The 26309-nt window shown below is 40.2% G+C and overlaps 2 protein-coding genes across 5 annotated transcripts in view; one reads left to right on the top strand and one right to left on the bottom strand.

The window, feature by feature from the left end:
• LOC143295678 (protein PALS1-like) overlaps positions 1-16766 on the top strand; it is a 32510-nt gene extending 15744 nt beyond the window's left edge. For all 3 annotated transcript variants that reach the window (XM_076607295.1, XM_076607296.1, XM_076607297.1), the window contains exons 8-13: positions 1520-1722; positions 3754-3887; positions 5360-5521; positions 6070-6272; positions 8280-8393; positions 8760-16766. In XM_076607295.1, the coding sequence (XP_076463410.1) occupies positions 1520-1722; positions 3754-3887; positions 5360-5521; positions 6070-6272; positions 8280-8393; positions 8760-8945 (1002 nt within the window). In that variant the 3' untranslated portion in view covers positions 8946-16766. The remainder of the gene's footprint in view (positions 1-1519; positions 1723-3753; positions 3888-5359; positions 5522-6069; positions 6273-8279; positions 8394-8759) is intronic.
• Positions 16767-16873: 107 nt separating this feature from the next.
• Positions 16874-26274, bottom strand: LOC143295994 (CCA tRNA nucleotidyltransferase 1, mitochondrial-like). Of its 2 annotated transcripts, none has more exons than XM_076607728.1 (8): positions 26041-26274; positions 24925-25333; positions 24229-24358; positions 22959-23085; positions 21706-21791; positions 20603-20710; positions 18777-18889; positions 16874-17292 (listed from the first exon to the last, which is right to left on the bottom strand). In XM_076607728.1, the coding sequence occupies exons 2-8, from the start codon at positions 25312-25314 to the stop codon at positions 16894-16896; spliced, it is 1353 nt and encodes a 450-aa protein (XP_076463843.1). In that variant the 5' UTR covers positions 25315-25333; positions 26041-26274; the 3' UTR covers positions 16874-16893. The 2 variants fall into 2 exon arrangements, with proteins under 2 accessions (XP_076463843.1, XP_076463841.1); XM_076607726.1 differs by having other exon boundaries at positions 25988-26273.
• Between the last annotated feature and the right edge of the window lie 35 nt (positions 26275-26309).

Raw genomic sequence — 26309 nt, 5'->3', positions numbered from 1 at the left:
GTTAAGCTTGTCCTTGTGTTCTCTTTCTGTGTGGAGACCTCTCTGCCCAAGCCTGGGGAGATTGTAAGCCTTGTTCAGTAACTACCTTCAGTTTCTTGACTGCCTGAGAAACTGCATGTTTGTTGCATATCTGTTATGCATATATGTGTGTGTGTGTATGTGTGAATGTGTGTCTGCATCTTTTACATTTATTTGCTTATTTATCATCATTGTTGTCCTTTTTTTTTTTGTGCGCTTAGAGTTTACTTCATGAAGATTTTGCGCCTTATAAATATTATTGTTAGTAGTATTTTTTATGTATTTATCTATTATTTTTTATTTATTTATTTTATTTACTTTTTTTTTTTTTTCTCAAGGCCTGACTAAGCGCGTTGGGTTATGCTGCTGGTCAGGCATCTGCTTGGCAGATGTGGTATAGCGTATATGGATTTGACTGAACGCAGTGACGCCTCCTTGAGCTACTGATACAGATACTTCTGACTGCCTGGATTTTGAATTGTTTGATTTTCCCTGTGGTGTTTGTAAAGCTAGTCATTGTGTTCTCTTTCTGTGTGGAGATGTCTCTGCCCAAACAGGAGGAAACAGGAAGCCTTGTTTGGAGACCCAGGATTTCTGACCATGTGGATGTTGAATTGTTGGCTTTCCCTGTGGTATTTGTAATCCTAGTCCTTGTACTGTTATTCTGTGTGTCTTGACTGCTGTTGAAAGTCTTGAACAGCTACAGTCCACTACCAGTCATCTCTTGCTAGACCTGGCACTTGTATTTGTCATGGCATCATCTTTCTTCCTTGAATGGTTTTTCTTCGTCGTTTTACCCTGTTCTCTGTGAAATCTGCTTCTTAATGTTTTTTTTCTTTTGGAATGCATTATACCAGAATCCGGCTACAATATTTGACTCGGGTAATAACATTATAGTGGGCTTTTGTGTTGAGAAAGTTTTGTGTCTTTTTCCATGTCTCTCTTTTTCTGAAAAAATATCCCACATTTTTATATACTGACTATGCATCTCACATCTTCATTTCTGTGTGGAGTGGTGGCTTTGTAGTGACGCATAGACCTGCCAGGGAAGTGAAAGAATCTCAGGGTATTAAATGGCCAGAATTTTCTTCCCCTCCACAAATCTTGTGTGGTAGTCTGAATGCTATTTATCTGGATGTGACGATAAACCAAAGTCCTGTGTTCAGCATGTACTTAGAGCACTTAAAAGAACCCACAGCAGCAAAAGGGTTGTGCCTGGTAAAATTCTATGGCAGAATCCAGTTTGATTGTAAAACAAATACACTTGCAGACAGATAAAAAGATTTTTTCAGAACGGATGGTGCTGCACTGTGATTATGTGCTCTCCCCAGGGAGAGAAGCCTGAATTTCACACCAGAGGAATCTGTCGTTACAAAAAGAGTAAAGCAATACAATATATTGGATAGATACACTATGCCTCTGTATACAAGACTGATATTCCACACCTGGATGTTTTTACTCAGTAAAACCAATCCCCCCGGACCTAACTTTTCCTCATCAGATGCACCTGCGGGCGTTGTTCAACTATGACCCCGAGGACGACCCTTACCTGCCGTGCCGGGAGCTGGGCATCTCCTTCATGAAGGGTGACATCCTGCACGCCATGCAGCTGACAGACCCCAACTGGTGGCAGGCCCACAGGGAGGGGGAGGAGGAGCACAGCCTGCTGGCCGGTCTGATCCCCAGCAGGGCCTTCCAGGAACAGTGAGTCTGGGTGTTGGGGGAGGATGGGTGGGGGGATTGGGGGGCGCAGTTGTGGGGAGTGAGGGAGGGTAGGGGGGAATGTGTAGGAGTGGCAACCAGCATACTAGACCAGCCTGATCCCTAGCAGGTCCTTCAGAAATAGCAAGTCTGGGTGTTAGGGGAGAGTGGGGGGGTAAGGATGGGTGTGTTAGGATGAGGGGTGGGTAGGGGCGTGTGTGTAGGAGTGAATGGACTGAGGAAGGGTAAGGCTGGATGTGTAGGAGTGGGGAGGGGGGCAACAGCCTACTGGGCTGGTCTGATCCATAGTAGGGCCTTCCAGGAACAATGTGTGTGAGCGTGAACATGGTCTGTGTTGTGTTGTGGCAGTGTGTGTGAAGGGTGTGAACATGGACTGTGTTTGGTTGTGGCAGTGTGTGTGTGAATGTGAACATGGACTGTGTTTGCTTGTGGCAGTGTGTGTGTGAATGTGAACATGGTCTGTGTTATGTTGTGGCAGTGTGTGTGAGTGTGGACATGCTATGTGTTGTGTTGTGGCAGTGTGTGAGTGATGACATGGTCTGTGTTATGTTGTGGCAGTGTGTGTGAATGTGAACATGGTCTGTGTTATGTTGTGGCAGTGTGTGTGAATGTGAACATGGTCTGTGTTATGTTGTGGCAGTGTGTGTGTGGGTGTGAACATGGTCTGTGTTATGTTGTGGCAGTGTGTGTGTGAATGTGAACATGCTCTGTGTTGTATTGTTGTGGTAGTGTGTGTGTGAGTGTGAACATGCTCTGTGCTATGTTGTAGCAGTGTGTGTGAGTGTGGACATGCTCTGTGTTGTGTTGTGGCAGTGTGTGTGAATGTGAGCATGGTTGTGTTGTATTGTGGCAGTGTGTGTGTGTGTGAGCATGGTTGTGTTGTATTGTTGTGGCAGTGTGTGTGAGTGTGAACATGGTCTGTGTGTTGTGTTGTGGCAGTGTGTGTGAATGTGAATGTTGTGTTGTGTTGTGGCAGTGTGTGTGAGTGTGAACATGCTCTGTGTTGTGTTGTGGCAGTGTGTGTGAGTGTGAACATGGTCTGTGTCATGTTTGACAGTGTGTGAATGTGAACATGGTCTGTTGTGTTGTGGCAGTGTGTGTGAATGTGAACATGGTCTGCGTCATGTTTGACAGTGTGTGAATGTGAACATTGTCTGTGTTGTGTTGTGGCAGTGTGTGAGTGTGAACATGGTCTTTGTGTTGTGTTGTGGCAGTGTGTGTGAATGTGAACATGGTCTGTGTCATGTTTGACAGTGTGTGAATGTGAACATTGTCTGTGTTGTATTGTGGCAGTGTGTGTGAATGGGAACATTGTCTGTGTTGTGTTGTGGCAGTGTGTGTGTGAGTGGAAATACTCTGTGTTGTGTTGTGGCAGTGTGTGAGTGTGAACATGCTCTGTGTTGTATTGTTGTGGTAGTGTGTGTGAGTGTGAACATGCTCTGTGTTGTGTTGTGGCAGTGTGTGTGAGTGTGAACATGGTCTGTGTTGTGTTGTGGCAGTGTGTGAGTGTGAACATGCTCTGTGTTGTGTTGTGGCAGTGTGTGTGAATGTGAACATGGTCTGTGTTGTGTTGTGGCAGTGTGTGTGAATGTGAACATGCTCTGTGTTGTGTTGTGGCAGTGTGTGTGAATGTGAACATGGTCTGTGTCATGTTTGACAGTTTGTGAATTTGAACATTGTCTGTGTTGTGTTGTGGCAGTGTGTGTGAATGTGAACATGGTCTGTGTTGTGTTGTGGCAGTGTGTGTGAATGTGAACATTGTGTTGTATTGTGGCAGTGTGTGTGGGTGTGAACATGGTCTGTGTTGTGTTGTGGCAGTGTGTGTGAATGTGAACATGGTCTGTGTTGTATTTTGGCAGTGTGTGTGAATGTGAACATTGTGTTGTATTTTGGCAGTGTGTGTGAATGTGAACATGGTCTGTGTCATGTTTGACAGTGTGTGAATGTGAACATGGTCTGTGTTGTATTGTGGCAGTGTGTGTGGGTGTGAACATGGTCTGGTTGTGCCTCCAGACGTGAGTCAGTGCTGCAGCAGCTGAACACAGAGGGCAAGGAGAACAAGAAGAGGAACAGAATCTGCGCCTGTGGAAGGAAGGAGAGGAAGAAACGGAAGAAGAAGATTCTGTATGATGGAGGAATGGAAGAAGGTAAAAAATTTTTTAAAATCAGATTTCTTTTCTTTGGTTTCTTTTTTCTTTTTTTTTTTAATATACCAAAATAGATTTAATGGATAGGATACACAAATTGCATATAAAAGATTACATTTATTTTGTATGTATTTTTTTAATCTCTGTTTAGTTTTTATTATTGATCCTTTTCCTTACTGCCCTGTGGCATGTTGGGCAGCAGTGAAGAACCACCACTCGTGTCTGTTTCTTGGCCAGTCTCTGAATGATACCCCAGATGTGCTTCTTCTTCTTCTTCTTCTGTGTTCGTGGGCTGCAACTCCCACGTTCACTCGTATGTACACGAGTGGGCTTTTACGTGTTTGACCGGTTTTACCCCACCATGAAGGCAGCCATACTCCGTTTTCAGGGGTGTGCATGCTGGGTATGTTCTTGTTTCCATAACCCACTGAACGCTGACATAGATTACAGGATCTTTAACATGCGTATTTGATCTGCTTGCGTATACACACGAAGGGGGTTCAGGCACTAAGCAGGTCTGCACATATGTTGACCTGGAAGATCGGAAAAATCTCCACCCTTTACCCACCAGGCGCCGTCGCCGTGATTCGAACCCAGAACCCTCAGATTGAAAGTCCAACGCTTTAACCACTTGGCTATTGCACCCATCACTTCAGGGTCTTGAGTTCTACCCATGGTTGTTCTGCTCCAGGTGTTAAATTTAAGCTTTTTATCTACCTTTTTTCCATCATCTCTTTCATTCCTGTAGCCTTCTGTTGTCAGCTCTTAATGCCCAACCAGTGCATTGAGGCCATGTTAAGTCCGGCACCTCCCTCCCCCTCCCCTCTCCATACTCCTACATGATTTACCTTGAATCTTTTTTTTTTTTCCAGAAACCTTTGCCTTTCTTTCTTTCAGTAACCTTTCTGCAGTCTGTAATTCTGTTAACAAGGCTTTTATATTGTAACTGTTAGATGATGTGATCATGTAAGTTATGGGACATGCTGCCCATCCTGCTGTTCTGTTTGTACGCTTGGACTTTTATTGGTGTGAAAAGAAAAAGTATTTAGACAAATAACCATTGAGGCAATCATGTGTTTGTTTTGTATTGTCTGTATATTCTGTTTAGCATATTCAGAATTAAAGCTGTGCCAGTCATGAATAAAAAGCTAATTTGTGTTTGCACATTTCTGTCATTGCTGCTGTGTGCACATGTCAAATGATCAGTATAAGGACAGGCCCACAGCTTCCTTTTTAGAGGAGGTGTCTGGGTTTGTTCCAATGTACCATTTATTTACCTGTATGCCAGCTTAAGCAGCATTGACATGAAGTTGTGTACCTTGTGTATGGAGAGAGTTACCACTCTTTATAATAAGTTTTGAAAGGTGTAGTTTTATAATTATTCCAAAGTGCTGTTCTGATGACCAGAAATCATGCACCTGTGCCACAGGTTGAATGTTTCAATGACATACATCATCATCGTCCCTCCACAGAGCCGGAGGAGATCCTGACCTATGAAGAGGTGATGCAGTACTACCCCCAGCCCAACAGGAAGCGGCCCATCGTGCTAATTGGTCCAGCTGACGTGGGGCGACAGGAGTTACGTGAACGCATTATGGAGTCGGACTTTGAACGATTTGCTGCTGCTGTGCCTCGTAAGTGTGAAAATACACGCATGCACACACACACATACACATATGCATGCACTGCACTCTGTTTCTCATTCTCTCTTCCCCCCTATCTCTTTCTCTCCCCCTCCCCTCCCCCTGTCTCTCTCTGTGTTGGATTAGATCGGCTGACAGACTGTAACTCATTCCATGCCTCCGTGGATATCCATTTTTTTTTTTTTTTTTATTCAGTCACAACAGGAAAAAATGTTGCACTTTAACACCTAAATTTGAAAAGTTATCAGCAAGACAGAAGAAAGCTGGAAGAGGCCATGCAGCTTTTTCAGTGAAGGAGACTTTGGTGGCTCAGCTGCACTAAGTATTACAAGACACTGATGGGTCAATACATGCATTTTATGACAGTTGCTCGTTTAGCAGCCATGCAATGATCTGACACTGAATCAACAATCACTCCAATGTTAAATGGTGTGCTGAAAAGAACTACAGCACCAGAAACATTTCACTGACACTGACGCACAACATGTAGTGCCAAAGAGAGACTACAACCATTTTTTTTTTTATGCCGATATTTTCAGACACCAGCCGTGCCCAGCAGCCCGAAGAGCAGAATGGCCGGGACTACCACTTCACGTCACGCTCCATGTTTGAGGCAGACATGTTGAGCGGCAAGTTCCTGGAGTACGGAGAGTTCCAGAACAACCTGTATGGCACCAGCATCGAGGCCGTGAGGCAGGTCATCCTGCAGGGCAGGGTCTGCGTCCTCAACCTGGAGCCAGAGGTCTGGGGGGTTGTTGTGTGGGCTGTTTAGAGGCAGTGACTGTGTGTGTGTGGGGGGGGGGGGGAGGGGGGGTTGTAGCGTGTGCATTGTATTCTGTTGTATTTCTTGGGGGTTGTTGTGTGGGCTGTTTAGAGGCTGTGACTATGTGTGTGTGTGTGTTTTGTAGTGTGTGCATTATATTGTATTGTATTCTATTGTATTGTATTTCATGGGGGTTGTTGTATGGGCTGTTTAGAGGCAGTCACTCTGTGTGTGTATGTGTGTGTGTGTGTGTGTGTTTGTATGTCTTTTTTGCAGTGTATGCATTGTATTATATTTCTTTATTTGTCACAAGATTTCACCAGCAAGGAATTGATATAACAGATTTTGAAAAATGATGTTTGGTAACTGTGCATTTGATGTTAAAAAGCAAAGGGCTGTACGCTTGGATGTGGGTTCCATCAGATCACTTGTCCAGTTAATATTTTTGGTGACACACTTTTGGATGAAACTGTTAGTTATCAATTCATTTTCTGCAGAAAGAGTTCTACCAGAGCAGAAAACTGTGGAAACTGCCCCTTCTTTTCTGTTTGATCAGTGTTTTTGCGGGTTTTGAGGACAGCATTATGTCGGCAGCACACAGAAACACAGACACACGTTTCCTCTCCTCTTCTTTGTTTTCATGTGTCCATGTCTGACCTAGCAAGGTGGCAGAGTTGTACAGACACTTATCTGCAAATTGATAGTCCGAGAGGGTATGGGTTTGAATCCCTGTCTCACCCTTTCTCCCAAGTTTGAATGGAAGATCAAACTGAGTATCTAGTCATTCGGATGAGATGATAAACCAAGGACTTGTGTGCAGCACACACTTAGCACACTGAAAAAGAACCCATGGCAACATAAATGTTGCCCTCTCTTGAAAGTTCTGTGGAAAAAATCCACTTTGATAGGTACACAAATATTCATGCGCATACTCAAGGCCTAGCTCAGCATGTTGGGTTGTGCTGCTGGTCAGGCAGATGTGGAGTAGCGAATATGGATTTGTCCGAACGCGGTGACACCTCCATGAGAAACTGAAACTGAAAACATGTCAGGTGTAGCAGTTGACTGCTGTCTTTCAGAGTTGGGGTGCAGTGGAGAAAAGAACCTATGACAGAGAACTCCAGCATTGTTTTTACCCAGACATCCAGGATCACTGTTCTGACTGTGTTACTTCTTCTTCTTCTTCTGCGTTCACTCGTATGCACACGAGTGGGCTTTTACGTGTATGACCGTTTTTACCCCGCCATGTAGGCAGCCATACTCTGTTTTCGGGGGTGTGCATGCTGGGTATGTTCTTGTTTCCATAACCCACCGAACGCTGACATGGATTACAGGATCTTTAATGTGCGTATTTGATCTTTTGCTTGCATATACACACGGAGGAGGTTCAGGCACTAGCAGGTCTGCACTTATGTTGACCTGGGAGATCGTAAAAATCTCCACCCTTTACCCACCAGGCGCCGTCACCATGATTCGAACCCGGGACCCTCAGATTGACAGTCCAACGCTTTAACCACTCGGCTATTGCGCCCATCTGACTGTGTTACAAATCTACTACATTCTGTACTGCTCCTGGATTAGTTTTACTTGCATTTGCAGTACAGATTATTGTTTCAGGTTTGTTTAATTTGAAAGATGTTCATATGACTAAAGGAATGTTCCTGGCAAAATTCTTGAAGAAAAATCCACTTTGATAGGAAAACAAGTACTCTGGAAGGCAGGAAAAAAAGGAGGATGGTGCTGCACTTTTGCTACATGCTCTCCATGGGTAGAGCAGCCCGAATTTCACACAGGGAAATATGGTGTGGCAAAAATAGAATTACAATACAATACATTACAATACAATACAATATGATACAATACAATACTATACGATACAGTACAATACAATACAGTACAATACAATGACTTTTTGGTCTTCTTTGTGTTCATGTCTGTGCATGTTGTTTTTCCATTTGTGTAATTTTTTTTTCTCTCTCTCTCTAGTCATTGAAGATTCTGCGTGACACAGACCTGAAGCCCTACACCATATTTGTCAGTCCCCCCAACATGGAGAAGTTGAGACAGCTGCAGATAACTCTGGGCAAACTCAGACCTACAGTGAGTTGTCTGTCTTGTTATTGTTTTTGGTTTTAGGTGCATATATGTGTGTGTGTGTTTCTTCATTATTTAAAATCAACATACCAAATGCTTTCTTTTTGTGTTGACATATATGTTTTTTGAATGTTTGTTTTGTTCTTGTTCATTGTTTTTAAAAAAGGATCTCTTTTTATTGGTTCCATTACTTAAAAGTAAATCAATTTGTAAACACCTTGGCATATTTGCATGTTACTAGATAAGATCATGTTACACTCAAACAAAATGGACCGTGCAGTTGAACACAGTCAGAAGTGCTCCTTGATTCTTAACAAATGTGGTAGTCCCCTGCGGGCAACTGACATGCACACTGTGACCCTGTCTTGACAGGATGAGCAGCTGAAGGGGGTGATGGACAAGGGGCGGGAGATGGAGGAGGCGTACGGACATTTCTTCGACTATGTGCTGGTGAACATGGACCTGGACCGCTCCTACCACGAACTGCTGCAGGAGATCAACCGCATCGAGACGGAGCCCCAGTGGGTGCCTGTCGCCTGGATGAACAGCTACACGTGAGGGGATGGAGACAGGGGAGGGAACACCACAGTCCAGGAACATGGCTCTGCATCAAGTGGGGATGATGAATAGCAGGATGCGCCAAGAGGAGTGTCTTGTCTCTGTGATGAATGTGCTTATTTCACAGCAAGAAATACTGGAGAAAAGAATGGACTTTTTTTTCTTTTTTGTTTTTGTTTTGAAAAATGCTGTTTGAGCCTTGATTGAGAAGAGATCTGACAGTATGAGAAACTGTCATAGAGTGATGTGCATCATCTACTGCCAAAAATAAGGTGTGGGTGAAGGGAGAGTATATGAAATGTAGTTTTCAGCTTGATAATACCCAAGCATCAGAGCACAGCAAAGCTCCGTGGGCAAGGGTTGGTGGGAACAGGTGCTACCTTCTCTGAGCTATGTTTGTCTCAAGGGGACTTTTCTTGTGCATCTCCATGGAATCCACATCTTCCCAGGTTGTTGGTTTTTTTTATATATAAAAAGTATGTAATAGTTTGTAACACCTGTGAGATGTACATGAAAAGTGCATGCTGATATATTCTGGAGGGAAACAAAAAAGATTTAGATGTGTTACTTTTGGTGGATGGTTTGTTCTGTGCCCAGTGAAAAGTTGGAGCACTTGTCCTACGCGGGTATTTGTTGTTGGTGGTGATCTTCAGAGTGGCTTGTGTTTGGGCCCTGCAATGAGCAGACAGAATCAAATGTGAAAGAGAAACTGTGTTATATTTTTTATACCTTTGCTACAGCTACAAAACACTGTTCTTTCCTCAATGAAAAATAGCAGGGTCTCCTCCGGAACATTTTTAACAAATATTTTTTTTAACTGTTGAAGTGAATTTTTTGTTCTTGAGTATAAGTTTTATTGTTCTGATTTTCTTTCGGTTTTTTTAATTTTTATTTTATTTTATAGATCTCCCCTGATTGAGATACTCACTTTGTTATAGAATTTTCCTTTTATATTGAGAGCTTTTATCTAATCGTAAGGAAACAAGACTTGCTTGTTTTTTAATCAGATTGAAATGAGGATGTTTAAGTAATTGTGTGTGTGCGTGTTTGTGGTGCACATATTTTATCAGCAAAAGTGTCTCTTCTGTTCGTGTTAAAGAACAATTCATACCATTATTGTGGCATGTATGTGGTCTGACAGCAAGTCAGGAAAGTTTAAAGGATCTCTGAGCCATTTTTGGATTGGGATTGAATTCAGAGAATGGAGGATGGCAATTTTCTTAAGCAAGGACTTTTTGCTGAAATGATTCTATTTAGTAATGCAACATATTCAGCAATACTTTCAAAATAGCAGACAGCACTTTCAGATTTTTGTGAATAGAAATACATCTGAGACTGAAAGCTGCACTTATCCAACAAACTGAACTGCTGCATTTTTTTTAATTTTTTTTTAATCATTTGTTACAACTGCTTGTCTGACATCTTGGAAGCAAGAGGTCTGAAGTTTGACTACTGATTTTAGCATGGATTGTTCTCCTTCCCTCCACATGACTTTACTAATGGGTTGGTTGGGTTTCCCAAGATTCTGTATGCAGCTTGCACAAAGTTCAAGCCAAAGAATCCATGGCCAGGAGAAACTCTCAGTTTAATTCCGAAGTTCACTTTTTCTCATCAGCGTAATCCCACCTATTGGTCTCATTTAAAAGCTTTGTTACTTTTTGTGTAATGTTTGCATCCTGTTCACTTGTTGTTGTTTAGTTGAAACCATTGCTTTGGTTTCATTTTGATTCGTTGTGTGAAGTTTCTTTGATTGTGTGGTTGAAAACATTCACTGAGCAGAAGGAGCAGGTTGGCCGAAAGGGAAACAACTGCAACTTATCACTGGCTTTTGTCCTCGCATGATGATGTCCTTATACAATGTTCCTGGCGCCATTTTGTTGTTATTGTTGTAATTCTTTGTGTTAAAAGTACAATTTAGGGATCAGCATTATTCAAGGATTAAAAGGTAATTTACTGCTTATTTTTAGACATGCTTATTTTAATTATATATGGATTGTATTGTTTGGAGATGGTTTATAATATAACAAGGCCTTCGTTTGAATTCCATTTTATGAGGCTGTATTTTATGCCCTTTTAACAGTTATAAATTTGAATGGAGAGTGGGCAACTCATCATTAATTTTAACATTTCTAGTAACATGCATGTACCTATAATAGTCTTGCAATATTATTCTTAGGATTTACATTATAATATTATGAGCTGAATGATAATTGTGCTGATAAATTACATGTACATGAATAAAGTATTATACTTGTGCTGATAATTTATTCACATGAATAAAGTAATTACTTGCAATATTGTAAATGAAAGCCATCTGAACAGAAGGAATAAGAATAGTTAAGATTTTTTTTTATTGATATCAGACATCATTAAACAAATAAGTGAGTATGCTTACAGTCACATGTGCATTTCTGCTTTTTTTTTAATTATAAAAATCCTGTGTTTTGCTGTCAGTATTGGCTAAATCTGCCATGACTATGTAGCTTGATGCCATATTACCAAAAAACAACAATTAAATTTGTGAACTGTCACAGATCCATATTCACCCACTTGTCATTGACGCTGTCTCATCTTGTGCACCCCTGAATGATGTGGACACTGTTCACTTCACTCTGACAGAATGTCACACATTTCACTGTCAGTGAAGTTCTTCTAAGTGTCCACAAAAATACACACACACACACACCATGAAAATAGGAGTAGATATGCAGTATTTTTAGAGTATGGGAAAGTGGGATCAGTGTCCTATATATTGTGATCTGGCAAGAATGAAATGTAAACGTTTCCAGTTGGAGTATTAGTTTGGGTTTATTTTTCTTTCTTATTTTTATTGCAGAACTACAGTTGCCCATGTTGTTAATTTTGTCAATGAGGTTTACCCCATGTGATTTTAGTTTTAAAAAAAGTAGTGAGTTAACTTTAAATACCACCTAAAAAGTCTGGGAAAAGAAAGGAAATGTATGAAACAAGAAAAATGCAAAATGGGGAATGCAGATATTGTTGTGAGGTGGTGTTATGTTTCTGGGTGTCATTTTGACAGTCTTCATCTCCTTTACATTCGTTAGAAAAAAAGAAGATAGGATAAACAGGCTTTTTAAATTGCATAATCAGCTGTAGTTGAAGAACTGGAATGTAAATGAAAAGCTTTGTTCACAGAACCATTTGGTCAATTTTTATTGATGATCAATGTTCTTCAGCAACAGAATCGTATGTAATCTCAGTGCCATGTAATCTGATTCAAAATTGATCTTAATAGTGATGACAATAAAGATAATAATATATAACAATTTTATTCTCATTGTCTGAAAAAGAGATGCTACTCAGTAAGGATCTTATGCCTGGTTAAAGTAATGCATATTCAAGTGTGAACATGCATGTGCATATGCCCCTGTGTGTTTGTATACATTGTGTATACATGCTTTTGTGTGAATATGCAAATATCTGTTCAAATTATTATTGTACATAGTTTAGAACACACACGCATACATGCATCCACACACGTGCGAACACACATATGCACACTATATTTTGGACTCTTCATAACCCCCAAAACAGAGTATGGCTGCCTACATGTTGGGGTAAAACAGTCATATACGTAAAAGCCCCCACTCGTGTACATACAGGTGAACGTGGGAGTTGCGGCTCACGAACACAGAAGAAGGAGGACTCGTTATAAACTGTTGACTTGTGTGAAATCTTTTAACATATGAACAACTTTACACTTGCTGATTTTTTTTGGTTTTGTCTTTTATTCTTGCATATCATTTTTTTATCAAAAGGTGAAAAGTTGTGATATAGTTTGGTGAGATATGATATTACTGTCAAAGAAGAAAAAAAAAGAATGGAGTTTTTTAAGACTGGCTGTGAACAAAAATCTGTTTTATGTATGTTTTTTGAATGTACAAATGGGTGATAAAACCTTTCAATTTCGGCAAAGTGGCAGCATTCAGTTTAATAAACATCCTTAATTTGGTGTACTTAAACACAACTCATGTATACCGAAAGCCTGCATGGCTTGTACTCACACCAAATGTGGTCGTGTTGAGAGTAACAAGGGCCAAAGAGGGAAGATGAAAGTAGTGGTGTAAGGAAAATTGGGCGTAGCAACTCAAGCCAACGTCACGTCAGCTTTCAGTAAACTAACCATGACTTGTGCATGCTGAACAGCAAATGCAATCTTCAGAGACAGCAGGTTTGGTTGTACAGTGATATTTATTCTCTTTATCATGTTCAGGGTGAGTATGGAATACCATACCATGTACTCCGATTGCCACAGCCCTTTGAAAGCTGAAATCAAAACCATGTTTGTTTGGGTCTTTGAGGAAAGATGGGGGGGGTGGGAGGGGAGGGGTTTTTATATAAACAGGTATGCCTGAGCCTTCCAACAGTGAAAATGGTTGGAGAAGTTTTTTTTACTGTCATGATTTCTGAAAATCTTTCAGTTATCATGGGTACTGCAGCAAAACCATCATTCATGCCATGGGGTTATGTGGGCATGTGCACGCAAAATAATGTGTTCACACTCCTACACATAACACACTGTGTATTATGTGTGTACAGGTCATGTTTTTTACACACAACATCAAAGTATCGCAATGATCTGTGGTATAGTACCTCTTTAAGCCTCTAACATGCTACATTTGAACATTTTTGTACAGTACTTGTTATTGTTTGTTCTTGAAATATTTGGTGCCAAAGCTTGTTGGTCACAAAGAAGTTTGAATATATATGTCATCTTGTTGCTGCTTTTTCTTTTCCTTTTTAAAGCTATAATTACATTTGTAAGATACCCCATTCTCCAGAGGTAAGTAACAGGGCAGGGCAGAGAGAGATTTTAATCTGTGCATGGTTTTTGGATGGGAACCTGTAGTAACCTTTTTCTTTTCTTTTTTTTTTAAGATTGTGTAAGCAGCCTACATGTTTGACATTGTTGTGTTTGATGCACAGAATGACTAACATGGTGTTTTGCAAGGTCACATTTTGTGACAGATTGACGTTCACATGACACCGTCACATATTGGTGAAATGGCAAACACTTGGGCAGCAAGCATGATACTTAAGATTTTTTGTTGTTCAGTTGTTGTTTTTTTTGGTTTTGTTTGTTTTATATTGTGTTTTTTGGTGGTTTTTTTTATAAGGACAAGGTAATTTCACGTCACACTGCTGATAAACAGTGTGCATGTATGTGGCATGTAGGTGTTTGACCGAGGTGTGCATGTGTGCCTTTCTGTCTGGATTTATAATTAAGGTGTATAAAAAATTAAAGAAAGATACCCGGTAAGCTGTTTTAGTTCTGGACAAAGATGATTATGAGGACGGGTGATGTTACAAATTATTTAATAAATGGAAAAGAGTAAATATAGTGCAGAAAAGGGCATTAACTCTGTTGATATAACTTATTCCCAAACTTGTTGTTTCTGTGTATTATTGACACTGTTGAAAATCATTCGTCAGACTGTTATCTTGGTATACTTTGAAAATGCAGAACCTGGTTTTTTGCTTGCTTGTGCACATATAAGTGAGCAGACCTGCATGTGCATACATGTATTTGATGTTTGTACTGCCAGCCAAGGGAGCAAGACGGAGATGCTGTTCACTGATTGTGATCTGGTGGTGGCAGATTTTGTCCTCTTTGAATTGTTCAAATAATTACCAAAGGGTGGTCATGCAACATGGAGTGTCGTGTTCATGCCCAGCAGGTGTTTCTGCACTGTCTGCTGTGGTCCTCCCTTTGCCCTGGCTGACACATGGACAGACTGAAGACTGAGCGGTGGAGGGAGGTGGGAGATGTTTTTGCCTGGAAGTAAATGGCATACAGTAGCAATGCTGACCAATGTTTATGATGGATTTTTTTATATTTTGCTCTTAACGCCTTCATAAAATTATGCACCTCATGCCTTCCATTTCCACCTGTCATGCTGATAAAGTGCAAGGTGTTATGCTTTCTTCAAGTCATCGTCATTGTGTCTCACTTTTTAATCGCTTTTTAACCAAGAGCAACAGTCTCAACTGTGCTGGTCAAATTATCCCCTTTTTTTTTTCTTTGAAAAAAAATGTTCTATTCATGTATTTATTTTTTAACTGTCCATATACAGAAACACTGTTTGGCAAGGTTCTGGAGCTGTCACTAAAGTGCTTGGTCAGCTGTGAGTCTTTGTCACATACTGTAGGCCTTCAAGAAGTTGTGTGGCCTTTTGTTGCGAATGGCTTCCATCTCCGAGTCTCTTCCTCCCCATGCCCATCTACTTCTACCCATGACATCAAAGAACCAGTTTTTCTCCAATCAAATGAATGGCAGCAGGAGTGAGGACAGTGGTGTGACTTGCGGAGTAAAGGAATGTTGGACAGCACTGTACCTTCATGGTGTGGATCTCTGAAAGATGTTCACTTTTCAGCTCTGCGCAAGGTGATGTTTGAAGGGTGTTCTGTTGTGAATAGTTTGTTGGGCATAAAACATATATTTTTAAACCCACTTCATTTTTTTCTTAAAAGTTATTTCTGTTATATAAAAAAAGCTTTTTTTTTTTTGCTCTTGCTTGATGGAGCTTGTGTATGTGTGATGGAGTGTTTGTGTTGTCATTTGTGAGTGTGTGTTGTCATAGGTGAGTTCACCTTAATGTGCAGGGTGAAGTGTGTGTGTGACTTGCTGTGGAGTGTGAGAGTGGATGTCTGATGCAGAGGTGTAGGGTGATGAAGAACAAATATTTTAATTCTGCATGATCTTTTTATTGTGATACAGATGAAATGGTTGTGGTCAAAAGCTTCAAATATCTCTGTTGGTAGATTTTTACTCCTACTTGTATCCATTTTTCTTATTCTAACACACACACACACACACATAGTCATGTGCATGTGTGTACTGGCACACCTTGTTCTCACATACAGGCTTACACGCTCAAAATACAGACCAGTGCATCAGCATTTATTCTGAATGATGAGAATGTGTACAAGCATTTCATATGGTTTTTTAAACTCATTTTGTACAATAAAGTGACAACTGAGACTCAATGGCTGGCTGTTATGTGTGTGAAATGTGACAACCCATTTTCCTTGTGGTGCTCAGTTCTGGGTACATGAACAATGTCCTATACAGTTTTTATCATTCAAGTTCAGCTATAGATGTTGGCCTAAAGTACTCAGGAATAGGCACAAAAACATGCACACTGACATAAAAGTGCTGCTCAGATGTAGGATGGAAATAAATGTTCCCACCAAGAGGCCCTGTGCAGTCAGCTGAACAATAAGCAACGTCACATGCCTCCAACCAAGAGGGAGATTGAAGGGGGTATGTCAGCATATTGTATTATCCAGACTCGTCTACCTGCATATGCATTAGTACTCACTACTAAGAGGTTTGTCAAGTCAAATTTTAGCTCCAAACATAAAAGCCTTTGTCTTTTTGGGCCTGGCTACTTCAGGGCTGATGGGCAACACTCGCCATCAGAATAGTTTGGCATGTTGTTAATATGATGGAGATCAGGACTAATGCTGCACACCTTGCAGAAGTGTGGCATGAAAGAAAAGAAAAGAACAGATGGTTTGTGGTCTGTATGATAAGAAATCAATGATTCTTCTATAAACTGGGAGTTGATAAAGTTGTATCCAAGAGTACCATCAGAGCAAACTTAACCTACAAATTTATTAATTTTTATTTCATACAGTTCAGTCTTCCCATTACACATGTAAACACAAACTTTCACACAGACACAGACATTTTCATGAATTATTGTCAGTATACACAAAATCTCCCACACTACGCTCCACTCACACACAAATTCTTCACATTACACCACCCTCCCCCCACCCCACCACACCTCCCCATTAGTTTCCACTATGTTCCCAATCCCCTCTCCTCCCTTACCTCCCCCCCCACACCCACTCATCTACCACATCCCCTCACCCCCAGCAGCCACCCTCCCATCCCCCAGTCCCCAACACCAACCCCCAATCAGGTGTGCCTCTTGACCACCTCCTCAATACAGTCCACCAGCTCCTCCTTGCTCATCTGGTAGCTGCTCTCCTTCCACAGCTGTCGCAGGTCGTTCAGCGTCTTGGCGAACACGGGTCCCTTGGGTACCTTGTGGGCGAACAGGTCATATCCTGTGATGGGGAAACGAGGCGGTGTCCATGCCTGGAACTCCTCCAGCAGGCTGCTCTCCCCTTGGTACCGCAACAGCTCCATGATCCTGTCTTTGATCTTCTTCTCCTTGGCGACCGTGTCGTTGTGGAGGTCCATGCAGTAGCGGAGAGGGGGAGAGGGTCTGGGGTCATTTCGGTGTTGGAGGATAAAGAGGGCGGTTTTCACCTCCTCATTAGACATCTTCAGCCGCTTGTTCAACGTGTACACCTGTAAAGCAGTCAACACACCGGTTACTGAAACACACACAACTCTAAAGCTCTACTGCAGGAGGGCACAAAACAAATGTTTCATTATTATTATCATCATTTTCATTCACCATACTTGTTACCAAACATGCACATCAGTCTTCAATGTATTTTTGTTCATAATGAATGTAAAAAAATAGAAATGAGCATCAGTCAGTTTTCCCTGAGGGAATATTTTTGCTCACATTTTGCTGCCCCAAATATAAATCTCCAGCAAATCACACAAATACAAAATGTGGTATGTTTTAGTGCCATTCAAAAAAGCAACTGATACCAATGTTAAAACACACACACACACACACAAATAAAAATGGCCAACAAGAGAACTTGTACCACCAAACAATATATCCAAAAGCAGTGTTTCCAAGCAACATATGTTTGATCTGACAACATCTGATGCACAAATCATGATTTCTGGTCTGCAAGGTGCCTTTGTGTGTCGAACACCGTTTAGTACCTATGCACACTAGTTTCAAAGCATTTTTAAGATTCAAAATTTAATCTCCTTTCAAGCCTTATGGGGTATGAAGCATTACAAACGGGCAAACAAAAGAACACATGACAACAAACAATATATGAACAGTGTCAACAACAATTATGTGTTAAATACAGTGTATAAATAATATGACCCAATTACCCCACTCATTCTCAAAATGCATTCACATGTTCAAAACATATCAAAATAATCTATAAAATTGTCTCAGAATACTATGAAAAGAGTAACAATGAAACCATCTCTTACAAATGAAACCATTAAAATGTAGAATTATGAAGCTGTACTTCAGTCTGTATAAGACAGGCTACTAAAATTGTAACATGACCAGGGGATAAAGAAAGCGTTGGGAAATCCATTCTTGTCGTAATTTACCTGGGTACTATAGTGATGACATTCAATAATGATATGAAATTCATCCTGTAATCACTAACAACTTACATTTAAGGGCATGATCTTTCACCACAGGTTATAATCATCATATCATCTGATTTCAGTTGATAGCTTGTGATTGCTATAATAAGTGCATGAACATAAACTTCTGGTACAAGAAAAGCAAAAAACAGGACCTACCGATCTTTCTGACCTTATCAGTGCTTACACCCCCTCAAGAACTCTCCGCTCAATCTCTGACTGTTAGCTTCTGAAACTTTCTCTTGTCAATACAAGAACTTATGGTGAACATTCTTTCCTCTTTGCTGCTCCTATTATCTGGAACAACCTTCCTCATCATATCCGTGCATCTGATTCTATCTCTGCCTTTCACTCTTCACTAAAACTTCATCTTTTAAAAACCTATCTATAAGCACTCTCAGCGCCCTGAGTTCTTATAGAGAAAGGGCACTATATAAATGTACATTATCATTCATTCATATATATATATATATATATATATATATATATATATATATATATATATATATATATATATATATGTATATGTATATCTTTACCTCATCCTCTGAGCATAGCAGAGCGGTCATGAAGGTGATGGGCAGAGGGTTCAGTTTGGTGCTGGCCTCACACACACGCAGGTACTCCTCCTTGTTCACCTGACCTGTCAGACCTGCAGGGGGATAGCATGGCTTCTGATCACACATAAACATGTCTCCCTGACACTGAAAATAGAAAGGAGGCACAGCATGTTCACTAAGCAGGTTCCTGGGATGTTCTAATAATTTCTAATATTATGAACACATAAAAAGAGTTTGGCAGATTCCGACAGTCTGAAGCAAGGATCGTCTGCTACCAAGAAGAGTTCTTTCCCTTCACCACTGCTTGGGCCAGAAACCCTGACTATGACTAGAAGGTACGCCTGCTTTTGTTATTTCTTTTAAAATGGGTAACATTTTATTACAAACAAATGATACTAAAATATACAACCACTGAGTATTTCAAAACAGTTTTATCCTTATTTTTCATCACTATCATTACAACTTTCTAAAGTGTGACATGAACACACAGTCATAATAATGATTATAGTAATAATAAAAGAACATTTCGTACACCCAATCTAATTATACAAAAGCACTGGGCCTATCAATAAAAAGCACAATGATGTATGCATACTAAAAACACATGCAATACATCTGCATCCACAAATCCTCCCGCTCTGAATCCAACCCACAAACCCACATCCACTCCACACAAGATGTACACACACACACACACACACACACACACACACACACAAGCATGCACGTAAGCACACCTTGGCCACTCAAGATGTATGAACATGTGCATGTTTAAAAAGAAAAAGTAATAATAATAGAAGTAAAAATCAAAATAAAACAAAAGTGAAGACTAGAAATATTTACTGAATGGCTTGAAATAAATGAGTTTTCAAAGAGGTTTTGAAAGAAGTGCAAAAGTGGGTGCATGCATGTATATAATCCACAGCACTTAGCATGTACACAACTTACTCTAGGAAAGGTAGCCCCTCTCTCTCCCCCTCCATCCCTCAAAAACAAAAAACAAAAAAGATAAAACAAAAAAGCAAAACAAAACCAACTGAAAATGACAACTTCCTTCGAAAAAAAAAAAGTTGGGGGGAGGAAGGCGGGGGCAGACCCTTTTTGCAAAGTTCTAAATTGGAAAGATGGGGAACAAGAGGATGCTCACTCAGTCTGGCTGTAAGACAAAGCAACTATTGTCATCAGCATGGGGCTTAGTAGGTTGTGTCCTGTGTATTCTTAATCAGAACAGGCACTGCTGAACACCACTGAAGTGACTCGTAAGTAGTGCTAGGTCTCCAAATCCATGTCAACGTTCAGTGGGTTATAGAAACATGAACATACCCTGCATGCACACCCCACAAAAATGGAGTATGGCTGCCTACATGGTGGGGTAAATAAAATGGTCAAACACATGAAATGTTACATGTCTGTATGAATATATGTGTGCGTGACTGAAAACTGATTCAATGACACAGGAAACGAATGATGAGTGCCCAATGGTAGCTGTCAGTCAGCTCTACCCAGGTAGGCAGCCTGTTGTGCAAATGACTCTGTGTTTGTAAAGTGCTTAGAGCTTGGTCTCCAACCAAGGATAGGCACAATACAAGTATTTATATCATCATCATCAACCTCTACTGTGTGGCTTTCTGGCAACTAAACATCAATAGTTCCCTGTGTACTGTTAACACTGAGAACTTGGGTGTGGCTGCATATCAGGCACTCACGATGAGTGCCATGGGGCTATGCTACTGAAAGAGTACAGGTGATGGATCAGCCAAAGAAAAAAAAAGGGGGGTGGGGAAGGCAGTCAGGCCTTACTATACCGATGTGCGGTCCGATGCCCAGTGCCAGCATGGTCTGCATGATGGACCCGTTGAAGCGCCCACACACAATCTTCTTCACCTCCGTCCACAGCCTCTCTCCTGCGATACCTGCAATGATATTCACATGTTAATGTCAGTGTCACCTGCAGTGATGTTAGATTGTTGATGCCAGCGTCTTTGCTTTCTGTCTATTGTCGTTGTGACTTGAAAGATGTTCAGGCCTGGCAAACACATAACTCAGGATTATTGATTTCAATCTTTTTTATAAACACAATAATCAGGCATGTATGTAATTCAAGATATTTCACAGATTCTCAACCTCTGTGTGTGTATATGTGTTAAGTGAGGTAGTGTGCATTTGAATGAGTAAGAGTGGGTAAAAGAATGTGTGAGTAAAGTAAGCGCATTAGTGAGCAAGTGATTGGATGTGCGTGCGTGAGTGTGTATGTGTGTGTGTGTGTGTGTGTGTGTGTGTAAATGCATGCACTGAGTGTGCACCAATATCTGACACATTATCAATTAACCCATTTTTTTATACTAAGAAGCATCTCTCGGTCATGACATGATCAGTTTCCTCTCTCTGTTATAAAAGGGCATTTACATTTTTAGAAGTCTTTCTCATGAATCAATCCTGCAACCATGAATATCAATTTCAGATGCTGAACGCAATCACATGGGTGTTCCCTTCATAAACCATCCTGAGGCACAACAAAGAGAACTGATTTCAACAGCAACAGCCACTTGTTACTTTTTATAACTCATTATCTAATAAAACAATGACTTCCCTTATTTTAATACTTGGATACCCATCCCCATGAGGCAAATCATCTGAGTGCTTGATATGAGCTCCACTGCAGAGAAACACAGGTGTGTGCTGCTTCGTTAGGAAGACTGAGGGCTGACAGGGGGTAACATACAATGAGACATATACCTCCTATCATAGGGGGAATGCAAAATCAACCAAAGCCCTACCACAGACTATCCATTCCATGCAAACTGCAGTGGTGAACATAGCTACTGCTTTCTACTGGGCATGCCCACTTTCCATGCAAACATCCATGTCTGATGGAAAACAAAACTCAAACAATTCTTTGAAATCTAACCTGCCAGTCCATCTACGTTAGATCTGATGGCGTCCAAAACATCCTGTTCATAGCTGTCTGGGTCTTTGGCAATGCGACCAAAAAACCTGCAAGTGAAACAGGAACAGCTTTCAAACAAATGTTATGGGAGGGAGGGATTGGGGGAGGGAAAGAGGGGAAAGACGGAGACAGAGAGAGAAAGAATGAGAAAGAAAAGGGGACACAAGTTAAAGGTAATTAAAAGTCAGAAATGTGAGTTTGAGTGTGTGTGTGTGTGTGTGTGCGTGCGCGCGCACGCATGAGCTCTGATGGGAGCCAACAGACAATGTTCATATCAGCACTGTAGTACCATTGTTAGTGTCGAGAATCAACAGTTGAAAGGGAGTGGGTTCACTTCACTTAAAATAGCCAAAAAAATCTTTGTGCAAGTTCTTGTCTCTGATGCAAAGCTGTGTGTCCTACAGCTCCAATGGGCAAAACTGAATCAGTGAATGACACGCTACACAGTCAGGTGCCATCTACTCGACCATGTATCTTTCTGAAAATCATTTAAATTGCCAAACACTACATTGCAGCAGGTCTCTCTATCACAGAGCCTACCTGACCCCATGGCTCAACATGAAAGGAAGTGTAAAAGCTCTACCAACTGAGACCAAACTGAATCCCCAAACCATCACTGCTAATAATATTATCTTCCATCATAGCATCAAGGAAAAATATATCAAATTCTTCCTATGTCTTCTCCTCACATAGTACAGAAGGTGGGGCAACAAAACAAAACCAGTAATTTTCTTCTTCTTTTTTTTTTTTTATCCATGTCAACTAGTTGATTGGAAAAAAAAATCTTATCATTATGCATTTTACTTTCTCCTCCAATATGTATTTCAGATCTAATCTGATATCATCACATCTCTCTCTGTTAATTACTGCATCAAATATAAGGGTATGCTGTCTTCATACACTGTATGTACAAAGCAAAAATTGCAAATTGTCTGTGAAGTAAAAGAAAAAAAACACACACTTCCTTTTGCTTGACGAGTGAAAATCTTTTTCTTTTTTCAAATTCTCATCCTTACCATGTCAGAAATATTACATTCTAAGGAGAGCTGGGTGTGGAGGGGGGATGTGTAGTGTGTGGGGGGTGAGGGGAGGGCATAATAGAAGCATAAAACAACCAACTGAAAGTAGAAATTAAAATTTTGTCCAACCATTATAGTTTCTACATATATTCCTTCAGCAATAACTTGATTGACACAAACAAATTAAAATCCTACCTGAAGTACCGCAATATCCTGAGATAATCTTCACGTATTCTCTCTTCTGCTGATCCCACAAAGCGTACACGTCTTGCATCCAGGTCATCTTTGCCATTGAAATAATCAATCAATGTACCATCAAAGTCTGCACACAGATATAACTTTCTGCATAATGCATGACATGAACTAATGACATTTTGTTTTTCTTTTTTTTTTAATTATGGTATGAACATGTCTTTCTGACAGCACAAAATGATGAAAGCATTGACTGTCCTTGCTGTATTTATAAAAATAAAGATTCAAAGAGAGACACATTATTAAAGTATTCATGTCATAATGCAAAGAATAAGTTATTTGTCCTATGAAGTGACTGCAAGAACTGCAGAACAAAATAACAAACATACATTATACACCCTGCATTATATTTTTGAAGCTTGAAGTTGACCTCAATCACAACTGGCATTTCAGTCATTTTTTGTTTTTATTCTATTCAATTCATTGCAAAAAAATAACACAAACTATACAGTTATACTTTCTCTATGGTGACAGAGTGCAGTTCATTTCATAATGTACAAAGCATTGTATCAAAATATTTACACAGTTGTGATCCATTCTGTTCTAATGAAATAGTGATTCACTGCTAGCAAAAACAATAAATGCAGCAGGTAGAATGACTGCTACTGAGATACTGCAGCTTGAAAGCACTACTTGAATAAACTCAGTGCTGCACTGAACAGTATTATTAAAAAGTCAGTGGCTAAGGGTTTAAACAGTCTTAAAATACCCTGTTACATTCATAATAATAAAAGTATCTTGTCAGCATTTGATACATACCTTTCTCTTTTGAGTGGTTTTTTTTTTTGGACGGGTAGTTGTTTCTTCGTGCCCCAGAATTTGGAACTATCTATATATTCTGATGATGATCAGTTGTGTCCATTTTGGTTTGGGACTACTTAACAAGACTGTACACTCTTAATAAATATGCCAGCATCAACCAGGCTATAAGATACAGACTCTGCAGTGCTGGTCAGGAAATTTGAGCCACACTGAACGACATAACCTTGAAGTGGATGACCCTCGACTGTGTGGTCCCAGTCTTCCCATTAATTGTGCCTGCAGTACACTCAACTCTTGGCAGGAGCTGGCCACAGTTTGAATGAAAAAAACCAACAACCCACCTCTGGTGGGGTCTAAACCCACATCTTCCCAGTCGTCAGTTGGTGACGCTAACTAATTTGCCACCGCAGTTCAAGACACAGACCTATTCTGATCACTGTAACAACCTCACCTAAAAACATGGCATTGATGGTGAGGTCTCGGCGATTGGCGTCCAGTTGCCAGTCCTTGGTGAATTCCACTTCAGCATGACGACCGTCAGTTCTAACGTCAATGCGCAGTGTGGTCACTTCAAAATTCTCCTGATGCAGCAACAGAAGTTAAACATTACAAATTATATATCCAATGTACTGTGTTAACATGTAAATTCATCTGTCGTAAAAAAAAAAATATATATATATATATATATATATATAATAATAAATAAAACAAAAATTAAGTTTTCTACAAGATCAAGTGATTTCCTTTCCAAGTACTTTTCATTGTGACTCTTTGTAAAGTGAGCTGGCTGAAAACACTGGAATCAAATCAATAGCTGTTGAGAATGAGTGGAACAGGCCCTGCAGGAGATTGATTCTTTCCTTATGTTTGGCAGTCAGGAAACATGTTGCCTATGGTCTGAAAGACACAAGAAAATAATCCTATTTTTTTCTGACCAATAATATTGTTGATAAATGTCAATGGTGTAAACAAAATAAGCAATACTGCCCAGTTATAATTATGAAAATGTTCCTTTTATCTAAAACTGTTTGGCTGAAAGTTTGGTCAACTGACAGTCACCAAGAATCAAAGAACATCAGTACAAATACACTCCACATTCTTTACAATAATATTATCATTAATAACTAGTTTACGCTGTTACCAATACCTTGTCATTTATGCGGGCTGTTATAGTTCCATGTTTCTCTCCTTTGTTGTTGATCATACGGATCTGTTCTTTCTCAAACATCTCCTTCATCTGTGTGGGGGTGGCAGTGGTGGCAAAGTCCACATCATGGGGTACTTTCTCCATCATCAGATCTCTCACTGCACCACCAGCAATGCGTAACTCGAAGCCATACTTGTCGAACAGCGACTTCAGCTGATTCAGCTCTGGGGTGAAGAGCTGATGGAACTCAGGTGTGTCAACTTTCATGGTGAAGAGTCTGCCACCTTGCCACGTAGTGTATAACCTTTTGAACTGGGCATGAAAGACTAATGAGCTCCGATTATGGAATGTCCATTGCAAAACTGATCCCAAAGTCTTGAAGCTCTTCATGGATCATTCATTTGTTAACCTGCCAAACACACATTTTAAGTTCTTCAAAACATAAGTATATTCATACAATGACTGATTAACTTATGCTTTAGTTTCTATTCGATTGGCTATCTGTGTGGACATTTCACAATACCTATGGTCTGAAAGAGGAATAAGTATGGGTATGGGCCTTGCCTTTCTTGTTTTTTAACATTATAGTTATTATTTATTTATTTATTTGTGTAAGCTTATCTATTATTTATTCACCTTTTTTTTCCCTCAAGGCCTGACTAAGCGCGTTGGGTTATGCTGCTGGTCAGGCATCTGCTTGGCAGATGTGGTGTAGCGTATATGGATATGTCCGAACGCAGTGACGCGTCCTTGAGCTACTGAAACTGAAACTATGAAGAATAACAATGTCACACCAAGACATTCCAAGAATACTTATAAAGAGAAGACTAGGATGGGACGAACTGGAATTGTAAGTCGTTTAGGCTTTAACCATTCCCAATGCTACTACTGCAACCGCAACAATTACCAGAAAAAAGACACGCAGAGTGAGACAAGTCTCAAGTCTATCAAGAAGAATAATCAGAAACAGCCTGGAGTGCATTGACAACCTAACTTCACCTCCACACTGAACGTTACTAAATATCTACAGAACAGTAGCAAAGATACTAAAATAAGATATTACCGAAACAACAGAACTTGCAAGTGGTTTTACGAAAGTTTGTCAAATTGCATCACCATTTCATTAATGTCTTGACACTATGTTTTGCACCAAGCAGGCGTCATTTTTCGAGTATGATCGACACATGCACATTGAGAATACTGAACCGATTGCTGATAAAACGATTCCAATGTTTCAGCTATATTTCACGGTCTATGTCTTCATACTAGGGACACCCATATGTAAATCAAATATATAACATCAACCAAAACATATTCACAGTGGATCAATTGGATCTTTTGATAAAATAAAGCATTCTCAATTGTACAAATTGTTTGTTAGCTTT

This window comes from Babylonia areolata, chromosome 21 (genome assembly GCF_041734735.1).
Source record: "Babylonia areolata isolate BAREFJ2019XMU chromosome 21, ASM4173473v1, whole genome shotgun sequence".
NCBI lineage: Eukaryota > Metazoa > Mollusca > Gastropoda > Neogastropoda > Buccinidae > Babylonia > Babylonia areolata.
The sequence above is the reverse complement of the archived record's forward strand: the minus strand, read 5'-3'. Positions and strand labels throughout refer to the sequence as shown.

Excerpts from the sequence above, each read along its gene's own strand:
- LOC143295994 (XM_076607728.1), bottom strand. The coding sequence starts at position 25,314 with ATGAAGAGCTTCAAGACTTTGGGATCAGTTTTGCAATGGACATTCCAT. Across the intron at positions 23,086-24,228 it reads CATCAATGCCATGTTTTTAG|ACTTTGATGGTACATTGATT; the intron begins GTGAGGTTGTTA and ends ATCTGTGTGCAG. Across the intron at positions 18,890-20,602 it reads GGGCATCGGACCGCACATCG|GTCTGACAGGTCAGGTGAAC; the intron begins GTATAGTAAGGC and ends ATCCCCCTGCAG.